The 12,180-nt window shown below is 39.4% G+C and overlaps 1 protein-coding gene across 2 annotated transcripts in view; it reads left to right on the top strand.

The window, feature by feature from the left end:
• NRG1 (neuregulin 1) overlaps positions 1-12,180 on the top strand; it is a 132,552-nt gene that overhangs the window by 100,968 nt on the left and 19,404 nt on the right. Inside the window, exons 3-4 of one of the 2 annotated variants that reach the window (XM_065406979.1) lie at positions 3,538-3,596; positions 10,139-10,162. In XM_065406979.1, the coding sequence (XP_065263051.1) occupies positions 3,538-3,596; positions 10,139-10,162 (83 nt within the window). The remainder of the gene's footprint in view (positions 1-3,537; positions 3,597-10,138; positions 10,163-12,180) is intronic. The other variant, XM_065406980.1, reaches the window with a different exon arrangement.

The raw sequence follows: 12,180 nt of genomic DNA, 5'->3' as shown, positions 1-12,180 counted from the left end.
CCAGTAGAGAAGATACAGGCCCAAAGTAATTTCTCAGTTATACCAGGGTAAATCCAGAGCAGCTCTTATCCTCGTTGGCTGTATTCTGATTTACACTGGTGTAACTGAGGGCTGGTCCACACTAACCCCCCAGTTCGAACTAAGATATGCAACTTCAGCTACGTGAATAACATAGCTGAAGTCGAAGTATCTTAGTTCGAACTACAAGGTACTTACCGCGGGTCCACACGCGGCAGGCAGGCTCCCCCGTCGATTCCGCGTACTCCTCTCGTGGAGCAGGAGTACCGGTGTCGACGGCGAGCACTTCCGGGATCGATTTATCGCGTCTAGACAAGACGCGATAAATCGATCCCAGAAGATCGATTGCTTACCGCCGAACCCGGAGGTAAGTATAGACGTACCCTGAGAGTGGACACTGCCCATATATAGAAAAGGAAAGAACTGAAAATGCTATATGGGTAACCAAAAAAGAGAGTGATGACCAGTGACAGTGTTGTAGAAATTACAGTATAAGAAGGTGCTTTCAAATATTGCCTGTTCATACATGTATAATCCAGAGGAGACAGCTTGACAAGCAGAATTGTAATCTGCACTGAATTTTGGTTGTCTGCAATAAAATGCCTTTCACATGCACAAATAATCAGAAGTGGAAATGGTCATCTGACCCCCTGTCCACACTGGATCAGGCTTTATCCCTTGTTTGCAATGGTTGGCAACTGCACTGGTGTTGACAACAGTTTTAAGTGTCAGTATAAACACAGCTAAACTGTTTTCAGCGCTGTGTCAAGAAGCCTGGCCCAGACTGGAAATGATTTAGTGCCGTCTGCACTAGCGCGTAAATTATTGCCAACACCAATGCAGCCGCACCCATTGCTGACAACAGGAACAGAATAAGGAGCAAGCGGACCCCATATTTGTGGGCCTGATCCTGAGACTTTTAATCAGCAAAACGCTCATAGACGTCATTTGAAGTTTGGCCTGAGTCAGGAGATGGGAATCCAGAGAAGGCATGAACATCATGCGGCCCTTCGTCTGAGCTTTAGTGATAAAAGCACTGTAGAAGAGCAAGGTATCATTACTACTACTACGAGGATGGGTACTTAACAGTATAAGCCTAGTGTAAAATAAGAATTAAATTAACAGGATAAAACATCTATTGCAGTTTTGTTTCTTCCAGTTTGCTAATACAAATCCAAATTCAACCTTCTTCCCTGCCCAGTGGCATAACCTTCCTCTGTCCTTATTATTTCATTCTTTATTGTATTTATCTATGGTAGTGCTCAAGGATCCCTGTTGGGATCAGGGTCCTAATGTGCTAGGGCTATACAAACACATCAGAAGACAGGATCCTTGCTTTGAAAAGCTTAAAATCTGTTCCTTTGATAAACAGATTCATCTCTACAGCAATCAGTTTAGAAAAAACCTCTTCAGACACCCAAAATGTACCTGTATTGAAAGAAAATAAATCTTGTGCAATGCATCTGGACAAAGATGCATCCATTTGTATTTAACACTGCTTATCTTGTATAGTATGTTCTGTATGAAATTCCAAAACACTTTACAAGGTTAAAAAATACAACTAATATGTAAGTGCAGTGTGTTAATATCCTTATTGTTACTTAACGCTACAGATAATAGTGAGCAGAGGTTGAGAGAACTTTAAAAAGCTTGGCAAGTGAGAAATGAGATTTCAGTGCAACTGAAAACCTGATAGGGGTTGAAGAGGTACAGGAAGACTGTTCTAGATGAATGCAGCTGCAGATCAGAATGCTCTTGAATTTAGGTTGCAAAAAGATACAACTGGGAGGCCAGCATTAGAGAGAGAGAGACCAGGTCTGAGAAGCAGGCTGGAGCAAGCTCATGAAGTGCTTTAGAAACAAACAGAAGAAAGCATAAATAGAACTTAATTTAAATGTGTCAACATGACTTGATTTAGCATGAAGGTAAAAGGTAGATAAATTAATAGAGCACTGAGAATGGAGTGGGTAGGCAGGAGAAAAGCAGATGGCCAGGAATTTAACCCTGTGGGACTCCATAGGAAGACCACCAGAATCATGTTCTAAGGAAACCAGAGAAGCCTGTGTAGCTATGCCGGCCTTACACAATGAAGTCCCGCACAGTGTCAAAAGCTGCATTGAGGTCAAGGAGAATGAGGAAGAAGTTAAAGCTGGCTGTGGCTGCAGAAAGGTGGTCATGGACAACATGGGAGAAAGAAGTTCCTCATTCAACCAAAGTGGAATTCATATTGCATTTTTCCAAGCATTCTGATGTGTGCGCCATGTGCCTGAAGAGATGAGAGGAGGCTACTTATATCTACCCCCCTGCTTGTCGTTTTTTGGTCTACCTCCTTTCCATTTCTCAGATACGTTTAACCATAACTGCTGCCTTGAACAAAGCTGTGTTTAAAAAAATAATAAATAAAAGCATGAACTTGAAGAAAAACTATTAAAGAAATACCAAAGTCCATAGAATTTCCATAGGTCCTGCAATATACATGATTGTTGAAGGCAAGGATGTAAAATTCTTGTCCAACACCATGTTGTTAATTGGAAGAATTTGGTATGGCTCCCTAATCAGTGTCTCAGGAATGAACAATGAGCAGTCCATTTGTACTAGAGCTGACTTTTTAAAAACTCCACAGATTTTCTCTAATAATTTTTTTTTAAATTTTATACAATGATACTTCTCCGAGGACACATTTTTTCTTTCATTATACTTTTTCATTAGTTTCTGCCCCCTACGCCCCTGAAGTCATGTAGAGACTCTCCATGTTCCATAGGAAAGCAATTACCAGTCTGATAGTTCAGTGGTTTTGGTGTTCTATTGCTTATCACATTTTTGCCCTTTAGGTGCCAACCTGGATTCACTGGAGCAAGATGTACTGACACTCTGCCCATGAAAATCCAAAACCCAGAAAGTATGTTAAAATAATCTGAACTTTGCTTTCTCCCCAACTACAGCAACACAATCACTATTACTTGGTGTTTTCACAGTTCAGCTGGAATTGGCATCCTTTGATTCTGATTATAGCTTGATTCTCTTAATCTTTAATCTGTACACCATGGCATTATCAGCATCAAAAATGTTACTAGTTTGTTTGACTTTTTTTTTAACTGGATCCTTTTCATCCTCTGCAGAATTTTGTTGTTGTTGTTTCACTCTGCCAACTTTCTTGGTTGGTGAAATGCTGTAAATTGTTACCCTACAGGAATATGTAGACTGAGATGAATGTTGTACAGATTTCATTTCCTAGCTGCCTTGCAAACACTACTTTACAAAAGCGATTTGGAAATTTGGAATGGTGAATTTCTTGCATCCTGAAATATACTGTGATCTGGATTGGTTTGGGGCTTCTGCAAAGCAAGTGGGCTGCTCTCAACATCTTGAGCCATTTTGACACGCTAAACCAAGATTCAGTTTCTGAAGGTGAACTCACCAAGTCAAATCAGTTCACACTGAAGGAGCTTCTTTCTTAGTGTATATTCACCTCTTCTCTTTTCTCTGTTTTCTCTACCATTTTTTTGTTTTTCCTCTCAGGTGCCCAAATGAATTTACTGGTGATCGCTGCCAAAACTACGTAATGGCCAGCTTCTACAGTACGTCCACTTCCTTTCTGTCTCTGCCTCAATAGGAGCATGCTCAGTCAGTGTTGCTTTTTTGTCGCTGCATCTTTCCTCAGATTTTTTTTTTTTTACCTGTAACTAGATTTATTGCCTTAGGCCTAATATTGATTGCCTCTGCCTGTTGCATGAAAATGATAACAAAAGCAATTGCAGTACTCTGTTGGATTTGTTGGCATGGATGTTTGGGCATTTGAGACGTAGGAGCATTCTGAAATTAATATTGAATGATGTCCTATGGAGTTGTAGCTGACAAGAAGTACAAAGATACATTTAAAAGTCTCACTTTTTATTTGCTAAAAGAAATAAATCCCAGCACTAAAACAGCAATCGCTTTATAAAATCTTTATAAAGATAGTAACCTTCTGAATAAAAGGGATATACATAAATTGCCTTGGAAAATAAAAGGTAAAGGCAATTTACATACTCCAGGTGTATCAAATGAACACACTCAAACAGGAGTGAGGGCTTTTTTCCCTTTATTATCCAAACATTTTACATTTCAGTAGGAAGAAAATTACATGAAGAAAGAGAAGGGGGGAAAGGGACATAAATGATGATGCTTGACATTTCTTATTTATGGGGGACAGGTGGAAAAGATCAAATATTTCAGAGCCAGATTAAATGGCTGAAGAAATGTCTCCTTTGGACACTGTAGGATTGGGGCCTTAGAGACATAGTTTCATAAGCTTCCTCTTGGAGGGTCTTGTTAACTATTAATTATTATTTAATAGTGAGAAAGTGCAAAGTATGTTGCATATTTATTTTGTGCCTTCAGATATAACCAAGTCAGATGTAAAATAGAGGGAAATTGCCTGGGGTTTACATTTTTAATGCACATTCACTATTCATAATTAATTTTTGCTGGCGTCCCACTGCATTATGATGTAAAGGCAGTTCTATATGAACTATTTTTGATGGATCACTCACTAGCATTGAAAGAGTTCAGAGACTGCATGATTGCTCAGTTTAGATTTCCATTAGTACACAGGCTAAAAAGCTGTTAGCACACACTGGACATTTTGGAGCCCTAATAGAGACATAGGTCTTCTCTTACATCAGTGGACAAAGAATGTACGTACATCATTCATATTGTCTATCATGGGAGTTACCCTGGCAAATCCCCAGGACAATGGCAGGTGATTCGACTGCATAGCATTCTAGTATTTATTTTATACTGCGTTTTTAAAGGTTGATTAGTGTGAATTATTTTTAAAATGCCTCTTATATGTATCAACCAAAAAGCTAAAATACCTTTCTAGGCTGTGCGGTGCTTTTGTTACCTGAGTATCAGATTTGTAATTATGAATATGAATTTATTATTTTGAAAGCCAAATGTTCTGTGCTTTTAACAAGTGTTAGAACATTTATTTAAATAAAAGTAGCGCAAAGGCTAAATCACACTTTTCCCAAATTAATTCAAATGGAGACTCAGACATGAACCACAAATCAATTTTTTCCACCCAGAAAACTATATATTTAGGGTTTTTTCTCATTTGTTTTTAATTTTTCTACCTATGCTTGGGATTTTTAAACAAGTCTTTGGGTGCCCAGGCCATGATTTTCAAAAGCACCTAACATCCAGATCCTCAAAACTCCCTGGGGGGATTAGGCACCTACGGATATGGTACGTCTACACTGCAAAAAAAAACCCAGAGGCCGCGAGTCTCAGAGCTCAGGTCAACTGACTCGGGCTTGTGGGTCTTGTGCTCCAGAGCTGAAAATAGCAATGTTTCCTTCCCACTCGGGCTGGAGCTCTGAAATCCGGCAATGGGGGAGGGTCTCTGAGCCCTGAGCCCAAACATCTACACTGCAATTTTTAGCCCCCACAGCACGACCACAAGTTAATTCACCCGGACTCTGAGACTTACTGTTGTGGGGCTTTTTTGCTGTGCAGACACACTCCGAGGGACTGAGGAGTACAAGCCTTTTAGAAGTCAATGGAACACCTGTCTTTAAATCACTGAGGTATTTTTGACAACCCCATTGAAATTCAGTGGGTGTAGAGCACCTATCTACCTACCTTGGACTACTTTGAAAATCCAGCGTATTCTATTTTATTCTAGCATTTTCTATATACAATAGATCTGAAGCATAAAGTGGCATTTCTTAAGATGCTACAAATCTTAAAATGACACTTCTGGAAGGAGTCCAGGGAGAGCACATTTCAATGTAACCAGAAAAATCAATAAAGAAGCATTTCTATGACTTTTGTTTTACAGCCAAGCATAGGTCAAGCCATACAATTAAAAAGAGAACGTTGCTTGATCCATAGAATCATTCTAACATTATATCTGGGGCTGAAAGGCAAGAGCTTATGCTGTACCCCACATACTGAGCAATTGATTTAATTAAGTTTAGTCAGGTAAGCTCATAGAGCAAATCAGATGTTAAACAAAGCAAGCACCAATAGAAAAAGAAAAAAAAATGGGAGCTAGATTGCACCATCCAGTTTCATGCAGAACTCCTCATTGATTTCAAGAGGCATGTTTGCTTTGAAGCGGATGGTTCAACGTGGCTCCATACAAAGACCCTTGGATTAGCTATTAAAATCCTAATGTCATTTTTCTGTCGTTAATATTCAGCTTAAAGGGTGGGATATTTAAAAGCATTGGCCTCGTTCTGCTGCTGCTGCAGTCAGTGGGAGTTCGACAGTCAGTGGGAGCAGAGCGAAGCCAATGCTGAGTGCTTTTGAAAATCCCATCCTAAGTGTACACCGCATACCCCAATGAGAGGTTGTGTAGGTAAGGAGCCCTGGATTTGACCCAGCATATGCAGGTGTTCAAACAAAAATATATCTCTGTAAGAATATTGTACTCCTCATACTGCGCTGAAAAGAGAGGTATTTTTAATAGGTATCTTAGTTAAGGCAACTTCCCCCATATAAATAGTTTTTCCTTCCTTTAAGTAGAGGGGAAAACATTGCAGAAGCATTTTACACCATGGAGATTGGCAAGGTCATTCGCTTCCAGCTTCATGAGCATGTTCTATCGTGGTTAAAGGGCCTTGCACTGCGACATGACAATTGACAGGTTTCCTGTATTGCAATATTTACCATCAGGATTGCAAGTGGGCAAAATTTCCTACCATCGTGAGGGAAGGGGAATAAGATGCACAATTTGTTATAAAACTGACAGTTAATGACTGTTGCATGTGTACTATCTCCCAGATCTGGTTCAAGCAGAGACTGGCTGTTTTTTCTAAAAGATCTGCTCTAGGGATTAGTTTGGAGAAGTTCTGTGGCCAGGAGATCAGAGTAGATGATCACATTGGTCCCTTCTGGACTTGGAATCTATGAACCTGTGAAAAATCTGGGGGTCCCTACAGCATCCTTTAATTGAGTCTCTAGCGGCAAAACCCAAGTACAATCTACTCTCTTCTTCTGCCATGCCAGGTGGGGAGGGGGTTCATTTCTGGAGGTCAGGAGAAGGTCTGAGGGGAACATGTGCAGAACTAGTGTACATATTTTCCCCAGGGATTCAGGTTACATCCACAGTGACCAGTCAGCATGGAACAGGTAGTTCTAGAGCATAAGCACAGGTAAGCATCTTCTCCTTTTATCCTGTCCCTGGTGGCCTGAGGACCCCATGCCAGGCTGTCAGTTTAACTGTGAGTCTCTCAGTAGATTGTATGGTACGTCTGCATGGGGGGGGTGGGTATATATGATTTGTGTGTATGTGTACATATACACACACTCACATAAAATGCATTAGAGGGGCAGAAGGGACTAAATGTGGGAAAGAAACCTGTATTCCTGAAGGCAAGACCTGCAATTCACATCACTTATTAAATTTGGTCAATTTTAGCCTTACCAGGCTTGGTGATCATTTTTTTTCATGGTTGAATAATTTATCGTGAAAATTATGAGACTCTTCTGTCATGTAAACTTGAGATTTGTCTGGCCAATAAGTTACAGGGGACGATGGGCAAGGTTTGATTAAGTTCTGACATACTCTAGTGACAGCTCCAGCTCTCACTGGAATTGCTGATGGCTGTACAGTAACTCCCTCACTTTTCAGTTTTTACACATACATTATATTTTAGGTTTTGAAATTTACAGTTGGCAGATTTACTCTAAACTCATACAAAATTCCAAAATAGATCCCTGGCTACAGATGTATTAGACGTTTCCAGGTAAAATTTTCAAAAGTGGTTAGGTTATGTAGGCGCCTACGTCCTGCAGACATTTCATGGTACTCAGGCTCCTAAGTGATTTAGGCGCATTTGAAAATTTTATCCTTCTCCTCCTCCCAAGATTAAAGTCAAAGGCCGCATTTTTTTTCAATCTAAATTGCCTAACCAGTGCTCTGGAGAGTATAAAACTATATGTCGTTTATATGATGGGGAGGATCACTCAAAAATGAACATTTATTGTCTTCTCAAGTTTAAATTAGACTTGGGGTAACATTTTCAAAAATGCCTTAAGAACATACATTTTCAAAAGCAATTTAGGAGTTTAAGTCCCATTGAGATTCAATGGGACCGAGGCTACTAAGTGCCTATGGCCCAGATTTTTAAAGGTATTTAGGCACCTAACTCCCATTAAAATCCATGGGAGCTAGACACTTAAATATATTAATAATATATAATAATCTGGCCCTAAGTCACTTTTGAAAATGAGTTTTACCCTCCTAAGTCACTTTTGAAAATTTTACCCTTAAACAATGCGTTTTAAAGTTTGCCCAACATGAAATCACATCCACAATGGTACTTAATTATTTAAAATAATCTTTGTGTTTCTTTTTAAAACACATGGGCAGACATTCTACAGGAAGCATATTGCATATGGCGAATATGAGACAACAACATGAAATGGGAATGGATACAATGTAATAAACGCTTTATTAAATGAAAAGTTTTGGGGTGCTCTGCTTTCTTTTAATCAAAACAAGAGAATGGAGCTCCGAATAGCAAAGATAAATTAGAGTCTTATGCCGTCTAGGATCAGAATGAGCGCTGCATGTTTCCTCAGCATGGTTTCTTTTTAGGGCTTATGGTCAGAGTATGTTCCTGTTTTAAGGACCAATTTCCACTGAATTATTTGAAAAAGAAGCTGCATGATATGAATGACTTCTGTTCAAATTAAATTAGAGCCAGACTAGCAGTCTTACCTATAAAATAACATAAATACGGTAATATATATGCATGAGCATGTCACTAATTTTATTGAAGATTCAACCAAGCTTTCTATGCAACTAATGTGTATTGTTAGCAGTGTTCACCTAGGCATGTAGTACCGGCTCCTAAGAAAGAAATCTGGATGGATTCCAGTTTAGTTAACCCTTAAAATGTTACTGATAGGCAAGGAAAGAATTGTGCACTTCACTCTCCCCAACCTGGGTAAGCTAATTGAATATCTACTTCCGTAGAAAATTAGGGTCAGGTTCTAAATTTCATAATAAACAAAAACATAGGAAGCGAAAGCTAATCTGGTTTAAGTGTCACCCAATGGGAAGATAAATCTATACTTGTTGGATTTGGATGGATAACTTTGTTATGCAACCCAGTTAGCCAAAGCACAGAGTAGTGAAATCGTGAACCCATTGAAGTCCATTGGAATTTTGCCATTGATGTCAATGGAGCTAGGATTTTATCCAGCATTTTTTAGTTCTGCAAAGGGAAGTGGGCTCTATCCAGAAGAAAACAATCTCCTCCACCCATGGAAATTACATGGGTCTCCCAGAATACGCAGCCATGGGAAAATCTGCATTCCCCACTGGTGCTGGCTGTGGAATGCCAGATTAGACCATTGATTTGATCAGAGTGACAGCTCCCCCACCCCCACACACAAACATCCTGCTGCAAGACTGGGTTTTTCCTTTGGACGCATGGCCGGCCATCAAGGGAGGATTCTGCAGGGGCTGCATGGCCTAAGAACAATGGGTCAGATCTTCAGCTAGTGTAAATGGGCGTGGAACACCATTGCAGTCACTGGAGCTGTGCTGATTCAAGGCATCTGAGAAGCTGACGAGGGCCCGTTCTGCTGCAGATATCTGTTCCCATCAAACAAAACAGTAATGGCCAGAATGAAGTTGCCCCTAAATAACAAGAATGGTAGAGTCTCCCACCGGAATCACCTTTTTCAGAAACCAGGGGTAAGCACCCCCTAAATCCTGTCTCCGGCAGGGGTAATTCAGCTCGATGTAAGGACTCCATAGACTATAATTGTCAGTTATTAAAAATAAACTATTTCAAGCGTCAGCCGCTAGCCACATTTCCATTACCTCTCAGTAAGATCTTTAAGGGTTAACTGCTGTGTTCACTGCATTGTGCCAGTGCAAATGCCATATTCCCATTCTGGTGTGTAACACCTTTAAATCAACCGTTATTGACACACGAGCTTACAGACGCTTATCTGAGCACTGCCCCATTAACCACACGCCACTCGTCCTGTTTCAGTGTGCAGACACAGAACAGCCGTAATATTCATGTGTAATTTGTTTTTGAGTACGGTGTATTGCTCTTTTCTGAAACTTTTTCCCTTTTCTTTCTTTTTTGTCAACTTTCTGCATTGGCAGAGCATCTTGGGATTGAATTTATGGGTATGAACCAATCATTCCTTTTAGCCTGCAGATTTTAGAGCCTGAGAGATTAAAACCTTTTTTCCCCCTCCTTCAATTTCTAACCAATTTCTTTATGCTTTAGAAGGGATCATACAGCTATAACAATAACCTTTGTTGACATCCTAGTTGTGATTAACTCACTAGAATGTTAATTAACATAGGATACTTTAAATCTCCAGACTTCATATGCATTAGCCTTGAAGTCGCCATACTGGACTTTTCTGCCAGATGGCTTTGAACACTTGTTACATTAGCATTAGTTATGATCTTTTGGTGTGGCTGGGTTTTGGAAACGCCCACTGAATTAATTAAGCAAAGTGGCTAATAGACTGTCTTTAAAAAAAGACAAGAAGATAATGTAGCCACTTAAATTCTGCAACAAAATAAGCAATATTGAGCTCAGTTTTCCAAGTAAAATTGAGTGACTAAGTCCATATTTAGGTGCCTAAATCAGCACTTAATTGCCTGCAATAGGTATTTAGATACTTGAGTAAGTTTACAAGATACTCAAGTTTACAAAATGGGCTCAGTCTATCCAATAATAAATCCAAACTATGCAAGGGCAAAAGCACTGACAATAGGTACCGTTTTCACTACAGTGCAGTAAATATAAGGATTAGAGCCTGATATTACCAACCCTTTAAATGAGCAGTCCTTGCTCATATGACTAATGTTTTGCAGGAGGTGAAACATTTCTTGAACTGGCTGAATTATTAAAATGAAGCTACATTTGATTTAATTCATTATAATTTGGAATTTCCTAAAGTTCTTTACAAAATATGAACTATACAAATTGTTTTTTTCATTATTTGCAAAAGAGAATTAATTTTGATTACTATTAAAATTGCCTGGATTAAATATAATTCATTCCTAGCCACGGAAATAGTGTGTGGAGTGCTCACCATTATAAATTTGAAGAAAAAAAATCAAAGCAAAATATTCTGCAAGGGCCGGATTTTTAAAAGGTATTTAGGTGCCTAACTCTCATTGGCACTTAAATACCTTTACAAGACTGGCACTAGTACTGTGCTGTAGTAGAAGAAACTCTATTACTAAAATAATGTCTGGTGAATTATTTGCTAAAATCCCACACAGACTCACTTGCAGACTTTAGCTCATATACAAACCTCTATAAGGAAAGAGCTTTTTAAAGCACTTCAGACTCCTACTTGAGATATGAGTCTTTCTTTGAAATTTTCACAAATGGCTGTTACAGCCCAAACTTAAATTAAATCCATATACATTAGTAATTATGAGTAGTTTAGGGCAATTTGTAATTAATGACAGACACATATTTCACTATTATGATTTAAGGGTAATGGTGATTTACATTATCCTAGCATTCTTGAGGAAGAACTAACAAACCTATAAAGGATTTTTTAACAGTCAGTAGGAAAAAACATCTGTAAATTCACATTGCACATATATTTCTCTAAGGACTTTTCCCAAGGCTGTTTTGAACGTCTTCCACGTTATTTTAAAAAAACACGTCAACACTGTAGTTGTTGTTCTACAAAATATTATTAAATGCATCTGTAAATGTTATACCAATCAAACTGATGAATCTGAAAGACAGGTCAATGTCTCACTGTCACTCCATTCAAGTCAGTGGAGCTACACCAGTTTAACCAGCTGAGGAATCTGGCCTGTGTTTGGTAAATCTTCACATGTGTTATTGACCAAGAAAGATCTCTGTTGTCCCATGCCCTCTCTCTGAGTGTGACGCTGAGCACTGGCTTGAATAAGCATGGATTGTGGTTCAGAACATTCACAGCTGGTTCATGCAGCTTGTTTTCCCAGCTCTACCTGTGCCATTCTGCAGGCTGGCGTTGGGGAAACAGGCTTGTGACCTGACCCTTCCCACCCACCCCCTTGGGTGCAGAGACTACAGTTGTGATGGGCCGCTGCTAGTGGGTAGGAAGGCTTTGTGACCTGCATTGCTGTGAAGAGCCAAGCACTGTCTCTCTCTTCCCTTCTGCAGTATTTCATTTGCCTGC

Source organism: Emys orbicularis, chromosome 6 (genome assembly GCF_028017835.1).
Source record: "Emys orbicularis isolate rEmyOrb1 chromosome 6, rEmyOrb1.hap1, whole genome shotgun sequence".
In the NCBI taxonomy this organism is placed as follows: Eukaryota; Metazoa; Chordata; order Testudines; family Emydidae; genus Emys; species Emys orbicularis.
The sequence above is the reverse complement of the archived record's forward strand: the minus strand, read 5'-3'. Positions and strand labels throughout refer to the sequence as shown.